At 38.6% G+C, this 25,966-nt stretch overlaps 4 protein-coding genes across 4 annotated transcripts; all 4 read left to right on the plus strand.

The window, feature by feature from the left end:
- Nucleotides 1-509: 509 nt before the first annotated feature.
- Nucleotides 510-1,819, plus strand: LOC112083466 (uncharacterized protein K02A2.6-like). Its single transcript, XM_024151494.1, has 3 exons — nucleotides 510-624; nucleotides 835-1,052; nucleotides 1,136-1,819. Exons 1-3 carry the CDS (start codon nucleotides 510-512, stop codon nucleotides 1,817-1,819), a joined length of 1,017 nt encoding a protein of 338 aa, XP_024007262.1.
- A 5,017-nt stretch (nucleotides 1,820-6,836) lies between these two features.
- Nucleotides 6,837-10,519, plus strand: LOC18012565. Its single transcript, XM_024151495.1, has 6 exons — nucleotides 6,837-7,673; nucleotides 7,756-8,046; nucleotides 8,124-8,507; nucleotides 9,179-9,630; nucleotides 9,713-9,824; nucleotides 9,944-10,519. The coding sequence occupies exons 1-6, from the start codon at nucleotides 6,837-6,839 to the stop codon at nucleotides 10,517-10,519; spliced, it is 2,652 nt and encodes an 883-aa protein (XP_024007263.1).
- A 2,366-nt stretch (nucleotides 10,520-12,885) lies between these two features.
- On the plus strand, nucleotides 12,886-13,568 carry LOC112083467 (ubiquitin-conjugating enzyme E2 29-like). Its single transcript, XM_024151496.1, has 3 exons — nucleotides 12,886-13,018; nucleotides 13,106-13,233; nucleotides 13,311-13,568. The coding sequence occupies exons 1-3, from the start codon at nucleotides 12,886-12,888 to the stop codon at nucleotides 13,566-13,568; spliced, it is 519 nt and encodes a 172-aa protein (XP_024007264.1).
- Nucleotides 13,569-18,599: 5,031 nt separating this feature from the next.
- On the plus strand, nucleotides 18,600-22,222 carry LOC18013188 (O-fucosyltransferase 35). The gene is made up of 9 exons (XM_006395906.2): nucleotides 18,600-19,282; nucleotides 19,578-19,721; nucleotides 19,835-19,907; nucleotides 20,022-20,092; nucleotides 20,182-20,270; nucleotides 20,450-20,582; nucleotides 20,706-20,938; nucleotides 21,040-21,516; nucleotides 21,602-22,222. The coding sequence occupies exons 1-9, from the start codon at nucleotides 18,758-18,760 to the stop codon at nucleotides 21,819-21,821; spliced, it is 1,965 nt and encodes a 654-aa protein (XP_006395968.1). The 5' UTR covers nucleotides 18,600-18,757; the 3' UTR covers nucleotides 21,822-22,222.
- The last annotated feature ends 3,744 nt before the right edge of the window (nucleotides 22,223-25,966 follow it).

The raw sequence follows: 25,966 nt of genomic DNA on the forward strand, positions 1-25,966 counted from the left end.
GACCAAAAGAACTCAGAAAGATTAAGAGAAACAGTTTTAAGAGAAGTTAGTCGAGAGAAAGTCTGTTTGGCCGAGAATTATCGGATTCTGGCTGAGACGAGTGCGATTCTGTCGAGCGTGGTCTAGATTCTGCGCGGTCCAGAGCGATCGTGGGAACGAGTCTGAGCGATCGAGATTACTGTCTTTACTGAATCTGTCGGATCAAAAGCTAAGGTGAGTGCGTGACCATGGCCTAGTTGGTCGTATTCTTGCTTAGATTTTAGTCGGTTGCGTGTATATCTGTACTTGTCATGACATTTTTGCTGGATATGTCGTGATGATTGATCCACCTTACCGGCGATCTTGATCAGGCAAGGCGCTCGCGGCTGTGATGCTCGCCGAGGCTTGTCTGGTTGCTAGATGATTGGCCGGGTAAGCGTGTATGGTCATGCGAGGGTAGTTTTCTGTTTTTATGAGCATTGGGCTCGATCTTTGTTTGATGCAATTGTGCTTTGGCTCGGTCAGACGGGATGACTGCTCTCACTAAGAAGTTCTGTTTGCTTATGCCTCCTTTGTGGATGCAGGTAAAGATGTCTGATCAGCGCGCGCGGATTAAGGCTGGAAAGGAATGGATGGTAGGATCGGGTAGTTAAGGTCTAGTCGATGTAATAGCTTATATGCGAACAATGATTGTACTGAGAACCTCGATTTAATTCAAGTATTCTGTTTTTAATCCACTTATGCACGACTATGTCTTATTTTAAACGAACCAAATGCGAAAACAAAACAAAATGCTAAGTAAAATCCGGATCGAAATTTGACTAAGTGTAAGTTAAAATGTAAAATCCGGATTAGGGTGCTACACCGACCCTGAGAACTTTAAAGGCTATGCGAAGAAGAAGTTCCTGAGAGAGCTAAGGAGATACCACTGGGACGAACCATATCTATACAAACATTGTTCTGATGGGATTTACAGAAGATGCATTGGAGAGTCAGAAGTTCCAGAGGTGATGTTTCATTGTCATGGATCTGAATACGCTGGACACTTCGCGACCTTCAAAACGGTGTCTAAGGTTCTTCAAGCAGGCTTTTGGTGGCCTACAATGTTTCGCGACGCACATTCTTTTATCTCGCAGTGTGATGCTTGTTAGGGAAGATCAGCAAGCAACATGAGATGCCACAGAATTTCATCCTTGAGGTTGAAGTGTTCGATTGCTGGGGTATCGATTTCATGGGTCCTTTTCCCTCTTCTTATGGGAATAAGTACATCTTGGTTGCTGTTGATTATGTTTCTAAGTGGGTCGAAGCCATTGCTAGCCCCACCAATGATTCTTTAGTGGTTCTCAAGATGTTCAAGACCATTATCTTTCCTCGATTTGGAGTACCTCAAATTGTTATATGTGATGGTGGTTCTCACATTATTAACAAGGTTTTCGAGAAACTCCTAAAGAAACATGGAGTTCATCATCGAGTTGCAACTCCTTATCACCCTCAAACGAGTGGACAGGTCGAAGTCTCAAATCGGCAGATCAAGGAAATCTTGGAGAAGACAGTGGGTAAAACTCGGAAGGATAGGGCTGCAAAGTTGGATGACGCACTCTGGACATACAGGACAGCGTTCAAAACGCCTCTAGGTACCACACCGTTCCACCTGCTCTATGGAAAGCCCTGTCACCTTCCAGTGGAGATCGAACACAAGGCAGCTTGGGCGATAAAGATGATGAACTTCGACATCAAGTCTGCTGCAGAGAGGAGACTAATACAGCTGAATGAGCTGGATGAAATCAGACACCATGCCTATGAGAACTCGAAGCTGTACAAGGAGAGGACCAAGGCGTAACACGATTCGAAAATCCTCTCCAGGCAATTCGAACTGAATGACCAGGTACTTCTGTATAACTCTCGTTTACAATTGTTTCCTTGTAAACTGCGTTCTCGTTGGTCAGGTCCATTCATAGTCAAGGAAGTTCGACCCTATGGTGCCATCTTCCTCCTCACACCAGATGGCAGCAGGGAGTTCACAGTGAATGGACAAAGAGTGAAGCACTAATGGGCTAAAGCTGCGATTCCAGATAGACACATAGTTCCTCTGGATGGTGTACCTGCTGCCTGAATCCCCTTCAAGTCAAGCTAATGACTTTAAACAAGTGCTTGGTGGAAGGCAATCCACTGGTAAGTCTGTACATAGGCCTTTTTGTTTCAGCTGATTTTCGTTTTTCGTTTTCGTGATTTAGGTGAAGCAGAGACTGGTGTCGCGCGACACCACTCGCGGTGTCGCCTGTCACTTGTTTCTGTTCTTTAAAAAAAAAACTACGAAATCAGGAAACCGGAGTCAAACCAGAAATTCGGATGGGTCTGCTGCAATTCGGTACAAGGAGAACGAATGTCGCACGACACCATCATCAGTGTCGGTCGACACCATCGAAGCAGCCAGGTAAGTTCTCCGTTTTTACTGCGTTTCTCTGTTTCCTTTCTTTCTTTTGTCACCAACTTTGGGCTAGATAACACTGGGCACAGTGTTGTTCAAGTCTGGGGGAGGTAGTCACTGACATTGTGTTTGTTTTTATTAAGATTCAGTCGTGTCAAATTGTTTTTGAGTAAAAACTTGTTGGAGATTATGATGCTTTTCATGGAATTATAGTGCTGAACTTTCATCTAAGTGACCATTGCTGAAGATTCAGTTTAGATCCGACTAATGAAAAATCCAAAGGCTGACCAGTTGACTAGAGGCGTCCATGTTTCCAACAAAGTCCACTAACCTGAGCTAATTTCCGAACTCTTTCTTTTACCTCATTGATGTGACTGATGTTCATAGAGCTTGATTCCTCGTTTATACTTGACAAATGAAAGCCTGTGTGAGATCTAATGTTGGTGCTTCTCTCCCTTATGACAAGCTAAAAAAAAGAGAAGGAAGAAAGAAAAGACCGAAAAGATTGAGATGATTTTCGCTTAGGAGTGAAGGGCTAGGAAAATTTCCAAGGATCCCATTATTTCACTTCTAAGTAGAATGATCACACAAAGGAAGGAAGCGAGGGGTAGGAAAGTTTCCTATGACCCCACTATTCGCTGAAAACCTTTGATAAAGATAAGGGGACAAATCGGGGATTCGATGGCAAACACCATCAGTACTCGCAGCTTTAACCTTATCGTGTATATGCCATAAAAAATGATGAGAGTGAGAAAAAGAATAAGTCTGGGGGAGAGAAAGGTACCAAAGGATTATATGGCTGATTTGTTTGAGTATAGTACGGAAAAGAGTCTAGAAGGTTCTTGGCATTGGAATCATCAGTGAGATCCAGCGATGAAGGTTTATAGACAATGTTGTGGAATTTTGGACTTAATCTGGGAAGCTGTGAATGTCTGCGGAGAAGTACATGGTGGTTCGATTTGGAATGATGAAGCAGTATTTTAGTTGCAGGGTGATCGATCAAAACTGATGTTCCAGTGAAAGGTTGAATCTCCGTGTTTTCAAACCTCTTTCTCTTATTTGGTAATTTGTTTGCTTGAGGGCAAGCAAATGCTAAGTCTTGGGGAGTTGATATATCATGGTTTTATGGTTTTTGACCATGATATAAGTCTTATTTATAGAGTCTTTACAGTGTTTTTCGAGTCTTTTGGAGTTTTTACAGGTCTTAGGTATGTTTGGAGCTTAACTGGAGATTTTGGAGAACTTTGGAGCTAAATTAGGATCAAATTCGCGAAGGACAAATCATGTTCATTGGTGTCGCACGACACCATGGAGAGTGACGCTCGACGCTTGTCAAAGAAATAAGGAAAACGCGATTTTGTTTCCTGTTTGAAGAAGGATTTGGGGCCATAAGTTTCCAAAGAAGCCCAATACGTGCTTCTAAGATATAAATAGGGTTTTTAGTCTCTTTTGAATCTTACCTTAGATTTTCGTGAGAACACAACTTGTGGTTTAGGCTTTTTGCGATTTTGAGAGCTTCGGGAGACAAGTCTGAACTCTGTTCGTTTAGAGAGAAGGTTTCGAACCCCTTTTATTTATTTTATTCATCTTCTTATTGCAATCTATTCAATCATGTTTATTGTTTCAATATCCATGTCTGAGTAGTTAGCTTGTTAGGTTTAGGGTTCTCATTAAGGTTTTCTCTGGATGTCTGATTAATTGATTAAGTTAGGTTTCATAATATCTCTTAGTTCTTCACCATAGGTTGTTCTTAAAGCTAATTCTGGACTGATCACCTAGAACTTAGATATTAGGTTGTTTAATTGACGCGGAAGTGTAATTAAATAACTGGAAAGAACCTAGGGTGAGCAAAGTAGCTATTCGCAAAGGAATTTGGTTTAGATACTTTGTGAACATATCAAACTTGAGCATTAATTAAAGCTGGTTTAAATCTGTAGGATTTACAAAGAAATTTGGAATTCTAGGATTTTAACTTAGATAATTTTCACAACGGAAGTTGGTTAATTATAATTTTGTAATTTGAGTTCAAGAACCGTGGTTAAACCTAAACCCTGACTAGTCAATTGATATGCATTTTTTTATTCCCTGAGAAACGCCCTAAGCCTAATCTCCATCCATCCGAATCTTACAAACATTTTCACTGCATCGTTTACTTTTATTGCATCGCTGTTTGCTTCTCATTAAACTGCTTAGCGTAATTCAATTTCTAACAGGTTTATTGAGTGAATTTCTTGTCTTTGTGGTTCGACCCCTGCAATACTACAACTGCACATATGTGCTCTTGCAGAGTAGCTTAGGGATTAAACTTTGAGCAGATCAATACACGCGATGATCTACCCATCAGACTGAAGCCCCGAGTCTCAGCTTTCTTGAAGACCAAATTTGTGCAGATCTGAGATCTGAGCCAAGAGTAATGGTCATTTTCGTGACGGATGTCAAATCTGCTCGAATATGAATAAATGTGGATGATATCTCCATTTAGAAAGGCCAAGGTGAGGATTGTTTCTTTAAAAGATGAATATTACCATGCCTGGGGCATTAGATGAATTGATGGGTGGTTGCCATGCTTTAAGCATGAAGGAGTTTGCCATGCCTTGAGCATGATGATGAGCTAAGGGTGAATTGACGGAACTTAGACATAGTTAACCGGATGATTGTTCTTGTGTCCTAAAGTCTAGAAATCTAGGATTGAGTCCTGCTTGAGCTTGTTTTAAGATTAGACTTTTCTTAATCTCTATGTTATAATATGTTGGAAGTGATAATGAATCTTTTAAGGTGCACTTGACTAGGTAATTCAAATTACTCACCACTCTTATTCCCTTTCAGGTTAGCATTGAATCTAGTATCTAATAACATTGTTGCTACACAGACATTTTTGGTCCTGACAGACCTTTGCTCATTACTAGACCAAATCAGATGACTAATCAAATAAAATTAAACCATCGATTTAACAGACTAATTCCAATTTTATCTGGAGACCCGTGGTTTGGTCTGTTACAATATATTAATATTTCTATGGAAATATGGTCGTTGTTTTTAAACGTTTATATCAAGTCCTTTGGTCCTTATCGATTGGTTTAAAGAAAATTAGATTTCAAACTGTATATTCATTATTCATACTGAATATATATGATAATTAATTAGATATTAAAAGAATTATATTGGTTTATCGGTTCGGTTCAATTTGACCATTCCAGTTAATATAAAATTAAACTGAATGATTTGAATTAGATACTGATTTGGTTTGAATCGTTTTGATTCAGTTGATTTTTTGTTTTCATCCCTATTCTCTGAATCCCACTATTTATTGTTTTATTCCCACTACAAAGAAGTTTTTTACTTTTAATAGAAGTGCTTGTGTGTCACTATAAACATTTTTAATTAAAAACATTTTTGATAGAAGTGCTTTCTCGGTACTGTTTGAAAGAATATAAAAAAAAAGGGAAATTATTTAGAATACACCAAAACTATCATTTTATTACTAGACTAACTTCATTTTACCGTGGAGAAGTAAAAGATATAGGATATTACTTCTATCCCTTATTTGATACTTATAATTACAATGTATGCTATTTCCTTAATAATTACCCCGACTAAAAAAAAAAGTTTGAGACCAAGTTTTATAACCCTTTTTACAATTACTGGTTTTTCATAATTTTACAACTTTTCATCTTCTTCTTTCGGCGCCCTCTCTCGTCGTCCACTATTTAGGGTTTTGGGTTTTCTCTTTTTTGGCCAAAATTGGTCTTGGCTTTAGCGGCGATTTGTGCGTCGGTGGCGTGTTTTGTCTCCGCAAACTGTTCGCGTTCGTTTCTCCTGAATTCGCCGTTCCGCCGGGTTCCTGTTTTCTTATTCTCTTGGTAAACGAAAGGTTTGTCATGACTCTTCGATTCCTTTAGTCTTCTTGTCAGTTCGTCGTTTAGTGTTGCTCTGGTTTTAGATACGGTTTATAGAGATTGAATTAAAAACCCTAATTTATCTTTTTCGTGAACGAGATTTGTTTTCAAACAAAGGTGATGTTGTGTGTGAGAGATGGTAAAGGATTGAAATTCTGGAAATTATCTCATATATTTGAATTTGCCGCATTGTTTCTGTAGATTTACACAATTTTGTCGCGGTGTGGCTGTAGATCTATGAGTTTAGGACCACTTGTGGATGTAGATTTGAATAATGTTTAAGGGGGTTTTTACTGAACCCGATGAAATGGTAGATTTGTTTACTTCGTGTAAGAATTGCTTACTTCGGGTTAGATTTGTTTGACGTTGTTCTAAACTTGATGGGGTTCGGGCTTTGGGATGTGGAGATATATAAGTGTACTCCCAAGAATTGTTTGTTAATGGTCGTAGACTTGTTGTACTTGGAGGCAAACTTGTCATGCATATGAGAGCGTAGACTTGTTGTACTGAAAAGTTTTTCCATGGCGTGCAGAATGGCATCTTATCCAGGCAGATACTATGGTGATCGCAAGATCCCACCTCAGAAGAAGAGCATGCATCATTACTGCGTTTTGGGGAACATTGGAAGTATAAAGGAAAGTTTAGGCGACGAAGTGTGGAGCTATCTTTTAAATTCTCCTGTTGGTTGTATTTGTAAACTTGTTGAAAGCGATTTCATCTGGTCGGCGAAGACTGTTCACAATGTTATCACACGGCAGTTGGCTACAGAAAAGAATCACGAGATATGGTGTTTGGTTGATGATCAACCAATTCGTTTTTCATTGTGTAAATTTGCTGCAATATCGGGGATGAATTCGCAGCCGTATGAGGAAACTGGAACATGGGACACTGATCATAAGGAACTATGGGGGGACATGAAGATTTCTCTGACCGATGGACCTAGCTGGGATGACCTGAAAGAGGTCTTACGGAGATGTAGAACCTGGTCGTTTGACAAGCGGAGAATGGTTGGATGCTTATGTGTAATTGCTGTTGGCGTCCTTGGGCTGCATTCATCTACAAAAATTCCTCTTAAGTTTGCGAAAACCGTTCTTGATGTTGAGGCATTTGAGCAATTCCCATGGGGCAGAGTCGCTTGTGAGAGTTTGATTGAGTTTGTGAAATTGGCGGATTTGAACAGCAAATCTTATACCATTGGTGGTTTTGTCCCCATTCTCCAAATATGGGTTTATGAGGCGATTACCATTTTGGGTGAAAGGTTCGGGAACAAGATTGACGGTATGGAAGTTCCCCTTCTGTCATGGGCTGGGTCGCGTAAGCGTTTCAACTTTGATGATCTTGTTCTCGAAGAAAAGAACAACCAGGTGAAGGTATGTACCTATGTTGTATTGTGCATTTGTGTAATATGAATGTTTTTGGCCAAGTTTCCTTATTAAGCATTGTAATTGCTAGGTACGGGTTAGACATATTATAGTTAATAATGGTGAGGACCCCAAACCACGGTGGAGTGATGATACTGAGGATGTTGGAGTGGATAAACTCTTGGAAGATATACTCCATGATCGGCTCCCCAGGAATGTTTGGTCACTAGAAGCTGAAAGTAAGAGTAAAGGGAAAGAACCAGTCGACGAAAGCGACGATGACTTTGTTGAAGCATGCATATCTCGTACGGCAAAGAATCTTCCGAGGAACAATAAACGGAAAGGAGAAACAAGTGTCAAAGAATCAGAAACAGTTAGAAAGGTCAGTTGTTTGTAAGTGGTTTAGTTGAGTTTTTTCATATTGGAATGGTTAGTAACAAAGAGTTTTCTAATACGTAGATTCCAAGAGTAAGTTCGGCGGAAAAGCCGACAAAGTCATCTATTGAAAATGATGGTATGGCTGAGGGGATAATGAAACTTCTCGAAGTACTTACAAACAAGGTAGACAGTGTGGCCTCTGCATTGAGCACATCTATTGAAGTTTTGAAGGGAGAAATAGAGCAAAAAATGTCTTCAATGGAGGTCAATGTATCTGCGAAAATGGCTTCAATAGAGGGTAAAGTTGGTTCGAAAATGGCTTCAATGGAGGGTATGGTGCAAGGGAAATTGTGTCAATTTGAAAATGAACTGAAGGCGGTAAAAGAGTTGGAGAAAAATGCGTCCAAAGAAGAAGCAATGCACTCTAGCGGCAGTCTCAAAGATGATGGAAATAGCAAAGATCCGGTAAGTATTTCAGTAACTTATGTATGTGGGTATATTTTTATATTTTTTTTGGGTGAATAGATTAGGATACGGCCAAAATAATTGGTTTCCTTACCATTCACGGATTGATATGTATTTTTTCTTGCAGAACATAAATGGAGAGTAATATGGTTGACTCCAGGCTTATGCTTGACACCAGACTTTTTGAATTTGTCGTTTTTCATGTGTACAAATCCTTTGTAGTTTTTTTTTCTGTTTTGTTTGGAAATGTGGTGAACTTGGTTTTAGTTTAAAAATGGGTTGAGTTGGTTTTGTTTTTCAATGTGGTTAAGTTGAATTTGGTTTGCAATGCTGTCAACCTGATTTTCTTTCGTGCAGTAATTGAAATCGCTGTTCACTCTATTTTGCCTTACAATAAGAAATTCAACGTTATTGTAGACTTATAACAACACGCAGACTTAATATAGTTGAGTTTACAACGTTATTGTAGACTTATTAATTATGCTGTATAAGGGTACAATATCAATATTCCATTAAGGTAGACTTAATATCACAATTTTGAGCCGTAGACTTATTTTGAGACGTAGACTATTTTCCAATATTGGTGTAGACTCTGTATCATTGTAATTGTGACTGACTTATGTACTAATTACTGAAGACTTATCCTTTGATTTTTCTTGTCCTGGAATCAGTCCTGGATGGTTATGCAGAAGCAGACATCAGATGGTATGACGATGCAGTGTGTTGCGAGAAGTACCCCTGCGTTTGTGAAAGAAGCAGTTTTTCCACCATATAAACCGACGGATGACTTGATCGACATAACCGACGAAGTGGCCAAAGCCGATGATGCAACTATGGCGAAACCAACTGATTCAGGTTCAACATTTTCTAACCCCGTAGAACATGCTAATTGCAACAAAGTGGACATGGCTTTGAATGCACTTGCAGGTGCCCTGGGTGTAAAGACACCTGCACCGAAGCGAAACAAACAAAAGGCCCCTTCGCAGTTATCCCCTTTCCTTGGAAAGTCCGCAGTTAGTCGCTTAAAGGATGGTGTAATTCGATCTCTCAGAGCTTATGATCCGTTCCATGAAATAGAGCCATTTAAAATGGCACAGTTGATCGAGAGGATTAATGAAGAAAAGTAAGTCTGTTGATTCGCTTACATATAGGCCTTTGTTCCGTATATTAAATGGAACTAACACCTATTTCTTGTCTTTTTACAGGGAGAATCCAATTGGGTCTTTTGTAGGATCGTGCAACTTCTACAAAACTTTGATGACTCCAAAGGAGAGGTGGCCAAAGAACGACTTGAAATTCGGATGGCTTGGAGAATGCGTAAGCTTTAAACCCTTGCAGACTTAATGGTTTTCTTAGGCTTGAGGTTTAGGCGTCTAAGGTAGACTTATCGATCATGTTTTCCTTTGTCATTGACTGTTGGACGATGTAATTTTCAGCATATATCCTCTTTCGCACATTTGCTGAGGAAAAGATTTCTCTGTGACCCAACTCCTTTCTATAGCACCAGGATTGCTTTCCTCGACCAATGCTGGGTTAGTTCATGGTATCATGACTACAAACAATTTGCAATCAATACGATGAACTTCATGTTCCGAGAGTCTTACATAGAGGTGATGAACGGCGTGTACCCGTATTATGCTATTACAAACAAGAAATGGGTGGCTGACGTTGATCATCTGTATTTTGCGCACAACATCAAGGGCCGGCATTGGATAGGTCTTCATGTTAACCTGGTCAGGCAACATATTGACGTCTATGATTGCATCATAAGTGCTTATAGTGACAAGGAGATAATTGAGGAGGTCAAACCGTATGCTAGGATGCTTCCCTATATGCTTAGATCTATAGCACCTCCTGCATCCAAAAAGGACATCGTTCTAAAGCAGTACACAATTTACAGGAGGAGATCCAATGTGCCACAGAATATACAGAGTGGTGATTGCGGCGTGTATACATGTAAGTTTTTAGAGTGTCTTGCTTTAGGTTACTCTTTTGAAGGGATTAACGATTAACGATCAGAGCATGCCTTTTATGAGGATGAAGCTTGCAGTCGAGATTTTCGATGAGGTCCCTGACACATACAACCAAATGTCAAATCCACTACCTCGAGGTAATGCGACTGATCGTCTGTTTCTACACAATGACTCACAGCCATAGGGAAGATTGTGTTGGCTGCCTTTTGTTGAAGGATTATGGGGTTACCGTAATATTTTTTGTAACGACCCCATTGCTCGGTTATTATGTACCTGAACTCGTAATATTTTTTGTAAAGGCCTAATTGCCACGACCAATGGTCCATGTACGAGTAGGATTACATTTCTTTTGTAAGGATAAGTGACTGTAATGACTCTAATTATGCGGTAGGTTATGAGACATATCCTTCTTTGTAGACATATGTTCTCCAACTGCAGACTTATTAACATATTAGCAGACATAAAACATATCGGGCATGTAGACTTATAAACATATTATACATGTAGACATAATACATTATAGACATGTACGCTTACAAACCATGCGGATAAGTCTACTTAATACTGCTTTATAGACTTATTAAGATATCCACATGTCAAAATGCAACTGGGGGTAGCGTTGGGAAAACACGTGATCTTTACTCGTCTCTCTCACCCGTGATTTATATTTGGGGATACTTCGCGATTTAGGGTTACTCAGTTATCGAACCAAATTTCACTCACTAAAAAAAACCTAAAATCAACCAACCCTAATTCCTGATTTCGCCTTCACAATGCCGATCAGCTACAGCAGTGGTTCATCTTCGTCCCAAGGGATTTGGGCTTGTCCTTATAATCGAGCGGATGCCAATTATGGAATACCTGAACGTTGTTTCTGTGGTCGTCATACCGTCCTTGAGGAATCAACAGCAATGGCGACTTTCGGCAGAAAGTTTTACAGTTGTCGGGAGATATTGGGGGAGGTTAGTTTGTAACTTTTATTCACGCACACTATTTATCTGATATTGCTGTTGGTATTTGTAAGAACAAATTTATTTTATCCTAGGAGAATGATGAACACATTTGGAAGTGGTGGGATGAAGGAGTTACAGAGCAACTAGAGATTCTACAAAACAGACTAGCAGACCAAAAGGAGATGATTCAGAGCTTTAACAGAATAGACCTCCCCAGTGATTCACAAATGGAGAGTCGTTTAGCTCATATGCGAATGATAATTTAGGGCAATGGGGATGACATATTGGAAATGAAGCTACAGGTGGAAGAGATTCAGCGAGACATAGCTTGGTTTAAGGACGTATACACAAACAGGTGTTCAGATATCGTGCTTCTAGCGTTATTCGTGGTCTTTGCTGCAATGACATTTCTGTTTAAGTAACCCGACGGGCTCAATATGTTTGCTGCAATGTCTTACTATGTTATATGAACTTTTGTCGGTAGTTATGCAATGAACTTGTAGGCTTAAGCCCGGTAGTTTCTTTAATAGGACCCATTTTCCCTTCTCGGGTTCTCGGCATTAGTTTATGTACTAGGATCCATTGTACGTTACTTTGTGTTTGTGACGTTTTGTAGTAGACTTGTAATTTTATGTCGTAAGTAAACGTAGATTTATAATTATCGAAAAATATGTCTACGCATAAAGTCCGAGTTCACGTTATTTGTACAACAAGTATGCGATCTGAATAAGTCTACAACAACTTATTTGTACAACAAGTCCGAGTTCATATGTATGTATATGTCTACACTAAAAGTCTGCGGGCATATAATTTCGGATCTAAAAGTCTCCATATTTAGCCGCGTTTTCAAAACCCTCTGCACCAAATAGTGTGTCTCTCACACTTAATGAGTTTTCTGATTTGGTCGCGCCCAAACCAAAATTTGCCCGATAGAAATTAGGGTTTGCGAGAGAGGTGGCGATTTTGCTAGAGAGAAATTTCGGAGTGGGTATTTGCGATTAGAGTGAGGATTTGCATCAAACGGTTAACCAATCTCGTCGCCCTTATTTTCCGGTCAGTGAATCCTTCCTCGTTTACGAAATCGTTGTACTGTGTTTACCCAAATGTTGTCGATTTCGAGTTTAAAAAATTAAGGGGGTAATCGAAGTTGTTTACGTTTTCTCCTTCTATCTCTTTCGATTTGTGTTTGTCTCTGTAAGGAATCGTGATTTGCATGGGGGATTGTTTGGGAGTTAGAAGCCCTAAAAATCTGCGAATTGAAATTTGGGGCTTTATTGTTTTTGTTTGATATTTGGATTACGTTCATTGTTCATTGAGTTGTGGTCTGTCTTGTCTGGTTTATGAGTCCATGTGGTGCAGTGTTGATGTTTAGTATCGTTTGCCAAGTTTGAATTAGGGGAATTTGGGGATTATTGATGTAGTTGTTAGTAAATCAAATGAGAGGATTGCTATATGTGGGTTTCGAGCCATAACAATGCAGCAAAAATCGTTTATTGTGGACAGAGTATGCCAGAGTACTGGGAGAGAGCCATAACAATGCAGCAAAATGAAATTGATAGGGTTAAGAGCCCGCTCTACAGGGCAGGTATTTCGTTTTTGTATTACGCTTAATTATGTTGTTTCCGAGTTTTGAAAAAAGTACTGATTTTTTCTGTGTCACCCATTTGATTAGGCCCCGTTGATGAAAAGATGTTTTATTGGGAGGCTGTGCTTATAGGGCCAGCAGGATCGCCTTACGAGAACGGAGTCTACAAAATCGGCATGGAATTTCCTCCAGAATACCCGTTCAAGCCACCCAAGGTATGATGCTTTAAACGGTTCTTATATTTTCTCTTCCCAAAACTCGGAAAAGATTCATAACAACCCGATTTCTGCAGGTCTTCTTCATAACCAAAATCTTTCACCCCAATGTAGGAGATCGTGGACATATCTTCCTTCGGATGCTGATGACCGACTACTTATCGCCCATATACACCATCCATAAGGTTTTCATCAAACTTCATGACATGCTCACTAACCCAGAAATAGGTGAGGGGGACTACTACGATGAGGGCAAAGCGAAGCTGTACAAGGAAAACAAGGCGGGGTTCGATCAGCGTGCTCGGGAATGTACTGTGGAGCATGCTGTAGCTTGAAAAACTATTTCTGTCTATGTCTAGAAGACTAACTGTGCTTTGTATAACTCTTTTTTTGTGGTTTGTATAACTCTTGTGGTTTGTATAACTCTTGTTTTACAGATTTTCTCTGGGATTTTAGTCTTTGTAACATTACCCTCGATCTGAAAACACTGCACCGAACAGGTGATATGTCTACACAACAAGTTTAAGCACTGAAAGAACAACTAGCGTTTACAGTCCGATCTGATAAATCTGCATAGTCACTAACATATGTCTACGCATAAAGTCCGAGTTCAAGTCAGATCGGTTCAACAAGTCTACCTTCTGAACAAGTCTACGTAAAGTTCAGACCATTATTACGGGTAAGTCGACCAAAATGAGGGATATGAATACACTGAAAGTCTACGGCCAAGTCAACTCGGCCTGAAAACACTGCACCGAACAGGTGATATGTCTACACTGAAAGTCTAAGCACTGAAAGAACAACTAGCGTTTACATTTTGGGAAATTACAAGTGCATCAAAACTCGCCCTAGAAAGTGCACGTCCTAACGTTATGGCCTGTTTGACAACATTTTGAACATGTTGGAAGTTTTCTTGGAACTTTTTTCGTCAGAGCAATTTCCATGGCAGACTTAAACCTGCACTTCTTCGGTCTTCCTGGAGGTTGGCGTACCATTGGTGGTACGCATATCTTCGATTCAACCTCTGCGGGTACGGGTGATTGTTTATACCTTGGACAAATGGATGCCGCATATGCATTAGTAAGGTAAGTCGTGTGATAGTATTGATGACATAACCGAATTGGCGAAACCTTTTTTGCATCCGCAGCCGCAAGGGCATGTATACAAGGTATTTTGTCCAAGTCAAACATTCGACATGTACACGTCTTCATGGTTAAATTGACAACATTAACAGATGCTCCACGACCGATTTCAAATTGATGGGAATCAATCTGCTGGGCTGATAGATCCTTGCACCTTTCCATACGACCCTAAAGAAGCAGCAATTGATTGTGACAATGACATATTAAACAATAAAAAAACATCTGTAAATCAAAAGTAATTTACCTCAAGCAACTTCTCTATGCTGCGGGTTAAGACGGTTTTCATTACGGTTGCATTGGTACGCCGCTCTGCAAACCATCTTGTCAGCATTGACCTTATAGCGTCTATAAGCTGCACAATTGGCAAACTTCTAGCCTCTGAAAGAACTTTGTTGATTGACTCTGCTATATTTGTTGTTGTGAAGTTGTACCTATCGCCGTGGAAATATACCCGCGTCCAATATCTTACATCAGCCTTTTGCAAATAACCGTGGAGAGCTGGATTAACCTGCCGAATCTCTTCAAAAATGGCATTAAATTCGTATTCTCGAAAAGCATTGGCCGCTCTTTTAACAAGATGAAACGATTCACCCCCTCTAAACCTTTGTAGTATATTTTTATACAAATGGTAAGTGCAAATGCCACGACTTACTAGAGGATACACCTTCCCTATGGCGTTTCCAATGGCTCTGTGCCTGTCTGAGATGATGGCAAGCCCTCTATGATCCGGTATGACATGACTTAATTGTTTAAAAAACCACTCCCAAGATTCATCATTTTCTGAATCCACCACACCAAAAGCAAATGGAAATATACCAAAGTTTCCATCTTGTGCAGTTGCTAACAACATAGTACCTTTGTATTTGCCATGCAAATGTGTGCCATCAACTACGATGACTTTCCTCATGTACTGAAACCCAGCAATACTTGCACCAAATGCTATAAAAATGTACTTAAACCTGTTATTCTCGTCAACTTGGAGCCGTGTAAAACTACCGGGATTAGCTCGACGTATTTGGTAGAGATATGTGGGCAGGTCTTCGTAACCACTTTCTGGTGTTCCCGTTACTAAATCCCGGGCATGTCGCAAAGCACGATGAGCCTTCCAATATTCTACCTACAATATTTTGCATGGTATAGATAAGTCCCCACGGACTAAACAACTGTTAGAGGAAATATATAAGTCCACAAAATAAGATACCTTAAGTCGAAACCGTTTCTGCAATGCTTCAGCAACATGATTTGGTAATACCGTTGGACCAACACCACCTACAAAATCTTTGTATAGCACACCTAGAATCTGATGAGTGGCTTGTCGAGTACGTCTCGAACGCTCAGTTACAGAACAAGTATGCTCTCCAACATATATCCGAACGTAAAAGTGTAAGCTATCACCAATCGGTATGACATGACAACATTTGACAACATTTGACAACATTTGACAACATTTGTCGACATCAAAATCAAAATGATTGATAACTGAAAGCAACTTCAGCCTTGTCTCCAACGCCACCTTGTTTTCATATCTTTGTCCAACAGCTAGATTCAACGCCGACATTTCAAGTACCTGATACTCGTCTGGTATATTTCCATTCTGCGGTGAAGCTTTGTTTAGAGTCGGAAGACTTTGTTTTTTCTTCAACGATTTTGTACTTTCCATATACAGAATATTCATCATCGCCCTCTGAAGCCCCATCAGAGTCATCGCAGCAATCAAATATATCTCCTTCTTCGTCATCTTCGTCTACATCGCCAGTTCTTGTACCTTCATCAACTTTCGCCCTTTTCTTGCCATCCTTCAGGTCCGCCTCTTTTCTGTCTTTTACTGTCACACATAATCGAATAGATGCTTCCAAACACTGATCTAGATACCATTGAAATTGGCGATTGTTCCCAATAACCACGCACGGCGTGTCTTGAAGTAAGTGCAACAAAACCTTCTTCGGCAGCATGTAACTGAGCTGGATCTCCTGCAACCTTTTGTCAAACCCAAAATCTTCATAAACCATGGAAACAAACTCTTTAAAACTTATTCCATTATCTGCAACAATAAGGCGACTACCCCTTGTACTGTCTACGAAAAACAACCAGCGGTTCTTTTGTTATTTCCATTCACCACATACAATGATAATTTTCTGCATTGTTGTACAAAGAAAAAATTGAACTAAAACCATAGAAACGTGATACCGGAACTCTGTTTACTCTGTTTTATGTGTGACCCATAATTGGTGATTCATTAATTACGACGCTTACGTCCAACTGCCAACTACTAACCACATTCGCCTAAGATATGTCTACACATAAAGACCGATTGCTAACATATGTCTACGTAAAGTGCAGTCCACAATGAGGGTCCGATCTTCTGAACAAGTCTACGTAAAGTGCAGACCATCAATACGGGTAAGTCGACCACAATGAGGGATATGTCTACACTGAAAGTCTACGTTTAAGCCAACTCGGCTCAATAAGTCTGCACTCTGAACAAGTCCACCTAACGTTGGTGGTCTAATCTGATAAATCTGCACCATCACTAACATATGTCTACGCATAAAGTCCGCGTTCAAGTCAGATCGGTTCAACAAGTCTACCTTCTCAACAAGTCTATGTAAAGTGCAGACCATCAATACGGGTAAGTCGACCGCAATGAGGGATATGTCTACACTGAAAGTCTGCGGGCAAGTAAACTCGGCTCAATAAGTCTGCACTCAGAACAAGTCCACCTAACGTTGGTGGTCCGATCTGATAAATCTGCACCATCACTAACATATGTCTACGCATAAAGTCTTAGTTCAATTCAGATCGGTTCAACAAGTCTACCTTCTCAACAAGTCTACGTAAAGTGCAGACCATCAATACGGGTAAGTCGACCGCAATGAGGGATAGGTCTACACTGAAATTCTGCGAGCAAGTAAACTCGGCTCAATAAGTCTGCACGCTGAACAAGTCCACCTAACGTTGGTGGTCCGATCTGATAAGTCTGCATAGTCAAGATGATATGTCTACACTGAAAGTCTACGTCTAAGCCAACTCGGCTAAATAAGTTTGCACTCAGAACAAGTCCACCTAACGTTGATGGTCCGATCTGATAAATCTGCACCATCACTAACATATGTCTACGCATAAAGTCCGAGTTCAAGTCTGATCGGTTCAACAAGTCTACCTTCTCAACAAGTCTACGTAAAGTGCAGACCATCAATATGGGTAAGTCGACCGCAATGAGGGATAGGTCTACACTGAAAGTCTGCGAGCAAGTAAACTCGGCTCAATAAGTCTGCACGCTGAACAAGTCCACCTAACGTTGGTGGTCCGATCAGATAAATTTGCATAGTCAAGACGATATGTCTACGCTACAAGTCTTCGTCTATGCCAATTCGGCTAAATAAGTCTGCACTCTGAACAAGTCCACCTAACGTTAGTGGTCCGATCTGATAAATCTGCACCATCACTAACATATGTCTACGCATAAAATCCGAGTTCAAGTCAGATCGGTTCAACAAGTCTACCTTCTCAACAAGTCTACGTAAAGTGCAGACCATCAATATGGGTAAGTCGACTGCAATGAGGGATAGGTCTATACTGAAAGTCTGCGAGCAAGTAAACTCGGCTCAATAAATCTGCATGCTGAACAAGTCCACCTAACGTTGGTGGTCCGAGCAGATAAATTTACATAGTCAAGACGATATGTCTACGGTACAAGTCTTGGTCTAAGCCAATTCGGCTAAATAAGTCTGCAAATTTAATATATCTACATTCATTAACTTAACGGTGATATTCTTGTAATTAAGTTCCTCGATATAATAAAAAAATAATGATATTAGCGTTATTCAGTTTTTGGTATCATGCGCAAACGAAGGTGTAATGGATATTAATGAGGTTCAAAAATATTCTAATCATTTTTCAAAGTTTAAATCTATTATAATAATAAAATGATCTTTTTAGTGCTTTATAGTTATTCTCCCAAAAAAAAAAGTTATTAGCAGCAACATGTATATATTGGAACAGCTTGGCAGCAGCGGGATGATAGTTTTTTTTTTCTTGGTCACCGCTTGACAACTCGTATTTGCTTCTCCATTTTTTGCGTATTCTCCTCCAGTCAAAAGTCTCCATGTAATATATAAAATAAAATATATAAAAAAATAAATTATTATTATTATTTATTTTATTATTATTATTTTTTTTTTTTTTACTGATACTAACGAAACGCGAAAAAATTCTCTCAAATCTCAGTTCCCACTTGAATCTGTAGAAATTGCTTGAAAAGAGAGAAAAAAAATTGAAATAGAAGGAAAATTTTTGGAAGATAAGCGCAGAGAAGAAGAAGTATTTTTTATCGTCTTCTCCATTTCTCATAAAAGATAGCAACAATCGAAGAAGAGCTTGAAATGGGCCACCACCTCCACCACCAGGACGGTGGCGATGGCGTCCCTCAACATGTCAATAGCCCACGATTCTCCGGTCCCATGACACGCCGTGCTCAATCTTTCAAACGCGGCGGCTCCGGAGGCAGCAGCAGCAACAACACTCACGCCGGAGGCAGTATCAGCGCCGGTGATAATAGCACCGGCACGAATCACTCCACCTTGAGAGTTCACCACGAGATCGATCTCCAGCTTAACTCACCTAGATCAGAGATCGCTTCTGGTTCGGGTTTAGATCCGAGCTCTGCGTTTGAGTCTGCGATTAATAGAAAGCATCAGACTTATGGTCAGTTGAGGGAGAGAGTTGTGAAAGGTTTGTTGAGGAAGCCGATGGGATCGGTGGTTTCGGAATTGAGCTTGAGAGAGAGGAAGAAACTTGGGCATTGGATGTTTTTCGCGTTTTGTGGTGTGTGTTTGTTCATGGGTGTTTTGAAGATTTGTGCTACTGGTTGGCTTGGATCTGCCATTGATGGTGCAGCTTCCGATCAGGTTCCTTCTCAGAACTGAAATTGCGCCTTTGAATGTTCCCAAATTGCTTGGTTGGTTTTAAGATCTTTCACAGTTATGATGCTAAATAGTGTTTGAAGTGTTGAAATTTTTGTGGCTTATATATGGGATAAGGAGATTAAACATCTGATATAACTTTTGGTAAATTTCCTGTTTTAATTTTAAGATCTTCACATTTATGATGCTAATAGTGTTTTTAAGTGTTTCTCTGGTTGAAAATGTGTGGGGGAGGAAGGGGATTTAAATATCTGACATAACTTTTGGTAATTTCTTCTAGGATTTATCCGACTCGATTCCCAGAGTAAATCTACTAGATCACAGCTCCCATGATTATATCTATAAAGATGGAGGAAATGGTATTGATCCAACTTTGGCTATGGTTGCTTCAGGTGTGGTGGGTGACCAAAACAGTGTTGTTGAAGTAAGTCGTATTAGTTCCGAGTTTCAGATTTTCGTCCACTGGTTCTTTTGAAGCTTTCTAGTAGATTGTGTTGCTTCATTCTATACCATCTTGAATCTTAAATCTCGCTTCAGTATTCAGGTGTTTGGGCAAAACCTGAGAGTGGAAATCACTCGCAGTGCATTGAGACTTTAAGGACTCGCAAAAGTATGTCCTTGGAAAAATAGAAACTATTAGTTCTGCTAGTATCAATGTTGTTTTCTTGCGATTCTTGTTCTCTGCTTTAAGTTCTTACCATGTGAGAGTATATGTTGTGTGCAGAGTTGGGTGCTAATACGAATGGTTACCTGCTGATAAACGCGAATGGAGGACTAAACCAAATGAGATTTGGGGTCAGGCTTTTGTGTTTTTCTCAATGTTTCTGAAGTTATCTTCTGCTTCTAAGTTCTAGGCTGATGCGTTTAACCATTTTAGAATGCAGATATGTGATATGGTTGCAGTGGCTAAAATTATGAAGGCAACTTTAGTTCTTCCCTCACTTGACCACAGCTCATATTGGGCAGATGACAGGTTAGTTCTGTATAATTTAATGTAATGAAAGAAGTTTTGGTAGTTAAACAGCTTATATCTTTGTTCGTATCATATCAAAACAAAATAATTAAAGCACTACCATAGTCATAGAAGGTGACTTTCAGTTCGTTTTATGATCTGCTCTTAGCTTATATCCTCTTATTCTACCATGTTTGCAGTGGCTTTAAGGATCTATTTGATTGGCAACACTTCATTGAGGAGTTGAAGGATGATATTCACATAGTTGAGACGCTGCCATCAGAATTAGCCGGAATCGAGCCTTTTGTTAAAACACCTATATCGTGGTCTAAGGTCAAGATTGCTTTTTTGATATTTGGTTATTATTGTGACCCCTCGCCTCACTAGTCACTACTATTTGCATAAAACTATTTTCAAGAAGACCATCGGTCAATTAATTTTCTCGCCGTGTAACAGGTTGGTTACTACAAGAAAGAGGTCCTTCCGTTGTTGAAACAGCATATCGTAATGTACTTAACTCACACTGATTCCCGGCTCGCTAATAATGACCTGCCTGATTCTGTACAAAAGCTTCGTTGTCGAGTAAATTACAGGGCGCTGAAATATTCAGCTCCAATAGAAGAACTGGGAAACGTTCTGGTTTCTAGAATGAGACAGAACAGAGGTCCATACCTTGCTCTTCATTTAAGGCAAGTAGCTTGTCTGTTTGTCACATCATATAGCCCATGTAAATACTGAAACATCCCTATATGTAATTTGTGGTTCATGACAAGTTTATTGTCCTCTATAGGTACGAGAAAGATATGCTGGCTTTCACAGGCTGCAGTCATAGTTTGACAGCTGAAGAAGACGAAGAATTACGGCAGATGCGGTATGAGGTTAGTCACTGGAAAGAAAAAGAAATAAACGGAACAGAGAGAAGATTGCAAGGTGGTTGTCCATTGACTCCGAGGGAAACCTCGCTTTTGCTAAGGGCTTTGGATTTCCCGTCTAGCTCCAGGATTTACCTTGTAGCTGGTGAAGCTTATGGAAACGGAAGCATGGATCCTCTCAACACAGACTTCCCCAACATTTTCTCACATTCAACTCTTGCCACCAAAGAAGAGCTAGAGCCTTTTAGTAACCACCAGAATATGTTGGCTGGTTTGGATTATATCGTTGCGCTTCAAAGCGAGGTGTTTCTCTACACTTATGATGGGAACATGGCAAAAGCGGTTCAAGGTCACAGGCGATTCGAGAACTTCAAAAAAACCATAAATCCAGACAAGTAAACACTCCTGAACAATACCACCGATTAAGTTTATTGTAGAGTTATCATTTTAGTCACAACTTTTTTTTTTTTTCCGATGCAGGATGAACTTTGTGAAACTTGTTGATGCTTTAGATGATGGGAGAATTTCTTGGAAAAAGTTCAGTTCCAAAGTAAAAAAGCTGCACAAAGACCGAAATGGAGCTCCGTATAACAGAGAATCCGGGGAATTCCCGAAGCTGGAAGAGAGTTTCTATGCGAATCCTCTTCCCGGGTGTATATGCGAGACTACAGTAGAAGACGGTAGGATGCGACGGACATAAATATGAGGATACGCTTCTGGTAATTTTTATTAGTTTACAGTATGGTTAAAAAAAAAAAGAAGAAGAAGAGATTGTGATTTTTGTCTCCTGAAGCCAGAGAAGATTATGATTACCAAAAGCTCAAAATTTTGAGAAAATGGTTTCAAAGACAAAATTTGAGAAACTACAGAGAGAAACTCAGTTGGTATGTTCTGAAATGTTCATCCTCAAAGTCAAATTCTACCAGCAAAGTTCGGCATCAGCTATAATGCCATGGAGATTTATGGAAGTGAGTAAACAAAGTAGGATTCATTGTTTGTAACAATACAATTTGTCATTTTTTTTGGTTTTATTTAACTCAAAATCATCTTTTTGTTCTGTTACACGCATTAATAATAACATAGAATAAATATATTGCTGCAGATTCTTCTCTTCCTTTTTTTTTCCCCCAAATTTTGATGATAGGAAGAGACTATAGAATATGTCAATATCCATTCATCGATCTTCTTCTCATGTCTGAATAGAATCATCAAACTTTTGTTAGTTGTAAATATATAACTTATAGAACAAACAGACCAATGTCCCATCAATCGTAGCTAACTATCAATAAATTTGGTTTTAAATACGTGGGTTTGTCCATGGTATTGACCGCTTAGTTGTTAGTGGCCACGAAACAGCCACTTCAAATTTGTGGCTTAAAAAGGCCCCCAAAATTCAGCTATCGATTGATTGATCTCTAGGGGGAATTTTAAATTTCATCCGGTTCCTAATTAAAAAGTTCTACAAACTGACCGAAGATACTGATATGTAACATTTGAACTGACCGTTTGAATTACCAAAAATTTACTGTTTTTAACGATTGCAAGTGAAAAATCTCCAAAAATTCGAATTTTTGTCAAATATTTGGTCCTTTCGGATAATCTGGTTGCTTCAATTGTTTGTCTTTGCTTAACTTTTCGGAGTGGTTAGAGTACTATATATGGATTAAGGCTGTTGTTTAAGTATTAAATCCTAATTCCAGAAGAATTATAACTGACGTGTAAGTACCAAATCCAAATTCACTTTGAGTTAAAACCTTCGGTTAGTGTTAAACTAATAATGAGAATTTGCCGTGAGTGTCTAGGACTAACCGTGATTACCAAGGAATTTCATTTTCTTGATATTAGCAATGATGTGGACTAACGATGGTCATTCCATGAATTTTCATCAAGTATATGTGACCCAATTCATATATAGAGGAGAAAGGGGAAAAACCCTTTCAGTTAGAGCTAGAAATTTCGTGGTTAACAGTCACAGTTTTCTCAGCATCGGCTCAAAACTTTCCGAGACCCTTGGGCCAGGGCCAGTCCTAAAACTATGGGGGGTTTGATGCTCTATAGCCATGTGATGCTCTACACTTCATGTAGCCACGTGTCATTTTCAAAAAAAAAAAAAACTAGAAGCCACTAATTCATTTCATAAAATAACAAATTATATAAAAAAAAATCAAATAAAAAAATGCTAAACTGCTAATGAAACAAAATTTTTATTTTTTAAAAAGTAAAAGTAATAACAATCTATATATTTAAAAAATACTATTTTTTCCAATTTTTTTAAAATCATTCGTCAGACTTTAATAACCAAACTTTCTAACTTTATATTTCTTAATTAACAATATCGTCAAGCCATTTAGTCTCTCTACTGATATACTTGACCCCAAGTAGGACTTTATTAACTTGTAAAAACTTCTTTTGGCTGAGGTGAGTGAAATTGGAACTATGTTTTTGGCTAACAACGATCTTGATATATTTTATTAACATCATTCTATATGTAAGACATGTATTTGCACTACAAAAAAGAGGTGTATTACATCACTTAAATAGTATCACAAAATAAAGTAATGTTAAATTGAATTACTTATTAATAAGTTATACAAAATATTTAGTTTAACATCAATTATAATAACTGATATGGTTTTGACTTGTTTGAAATCAATTCTCTTATAACTGATACAAATCCCTATTAATTTACATCTCTTTAATAAAAATGATATAAAAATACCAGTTTACATCAATTAAATACTCGATGCATTTGATAATATTTATTAGCATCACTTAAAAAATGATAGGAAATTTACATCAGTGGAAACTGATACTAATTACTCTTACACTAAAAGTCCCACATCGACAACTAAAAAAAATGTGAAAGGAGAATGGTTTTATAAATACAATTACCAAAATTGAATATTGACTTTAATATTAAGGTAACCTTTTAAGTTGTAATTACGGTTACATATTGTCTTAAGTAAACTTTTGAATTTCTAAATTAAGTTATTATTATTTTAATTTCAAATTTAATATTAAAATAATTTATAAATTATCAGTTTATTATACTTAATAAAATTAACACTAATTTAACATCAATTGTGTAAAAGTGATATATAGTTTACATCAATAATTACAAGTGATACAAATACTAGCATCATATTTATGAATTGATGTAAATTTTAACATCATTTTTTGCAACTGATACATACTAACATCGTTTATAAGAATTGATGTAAAATTTATAACAATTGATGCAAACTATTTGCATCACCATATCTAGAATCATTTATTTTAAGTAATACAAAATTCTCTTATATTATTTATAACTAATGAAAATATAAAAAATAAGTGATGTGAAACACACTTTTTTTTTTTGTAGTGTTGGCTAACAACGATCTTGATATTTTTTCAAAAGTCTAACACTTTAATAGTTTTCTTGATCTCGCTTGGTAAAACTTTTCTTACAACTCTGATCCAGTTTCTCTATAGTTTCTAGAAACAAAACTAACCCTTTCAACTGAATAAGACATCATTAATATTAATATGCTCTGATTGTATCACCTTACTTACTATATTGACGGTAAATGGAAGATCATACCAAATAACCAAATCATATAAGAACTCAAATCCTCCAGTTCCATGAGTTTCACTTGTAGCAAGAGCTTCAACATCACTGCAATCATCTCAATTTCCTGCCAAGCAATCCAAAGCATCTGTTATTTTTGGTGCCTAAAATCAAATTGCTCGAACACTTTTCCAGCGTGTCTCTGATAATGACTTAAATATGAGACCTCCTACCATCTCTTTAAATAGTTCCCACCTATTTGTAGATGATGAAAACAAATAATATATCAGTTGAATGATTCCAAAGAAAGCAATCAATTTTGTAGATTTGGCCATATAAAAAAATGTCAAAGTTAAGACTATGCCAACAACAAGGCATATAAAATGCTCTTAAATTGATATCAATCTTTTTTTGTACTCATTTATGTTTTCTCTTCATATTAGTTCTATTTTTATGGACTGTCCCTCAGTCCATCTGACATCATCATTACTCTATTTGAGATCAGCCAATGTATCACAAAGCAACTAAAAAAACCTTCCTTGAATGTATCAAACTCTCTCTGATGTAGCCCTTGGCCATCAAGTCTTGAATTTGAGACTCCAATTCTTTAGCCTCTCCCGGGTTATGCGATGCGCTGGCCTGTTTGGTAATGCGGCTCCAGGGACCAAATCTATCTGGTGCTCAATGCTTCTGAGAGGTGGTACACCTGGTGGCATCTCTTCTGGAATACATCCTGAAACTTATCTAACAAGCTGCGGATCTCTACAGGTAAATCATTGGTTTCGTTTCCTGAGAACAAGCTCTCTTTGAAGATCATTAATAGCACGGTTTGTTGAGAAAGTAAAGCTTTACTAACAACAGTTGGAGTGATGTATAGATTAGTCTTACTTACCTCAGGGTCTTTAGCCATCTTTACTTGAAGTTCATGTACTTCGAAAGGGCTAAGAGGAGCTAAAGTGTGCTTACGCTTGTCATGAATGAATGAGTACTGGTTGGTGCGGCTATTATGGGAGGTTTCTTTGTCAAACTGCCACGGTCTCCCCAGCAGGAGATGTCCAGCTTGCATTGGAAGCACATCACACAACACTTGGTCTGGATATTTGTCAATATTGAAGTGCACGGTGACTTGCTCGGCCACCTTGAGCTCAGTGCTATCGTCTAGCCACCTTAGTTTATATGGCCTCAGGTGCTTTTCTTAGGCAAACCTAGCTTCTCAACCATGTATTTGCTCGCAATTTTAGTACAAGATCCTCCATCTATAACCAAACTACATACCTTGCCTCCCATGGTACATC

Source organism: Eutrema salsugineum, unplaced genomic scaffold (assembly GCF_000478725.1).
Source record: "Eutrema salsugineum unplaced genomic scaffold, Eutsalg1_0 scaffold_6, whole genome shotgun sequence".
Classification (NCBI taxonomy): Eukaryota; Viridiplantae; Streptophyta; class Magnoliopsida; order Brassicales; family Brassicaceae; genus Eutrema; species Eutrema salsugineum.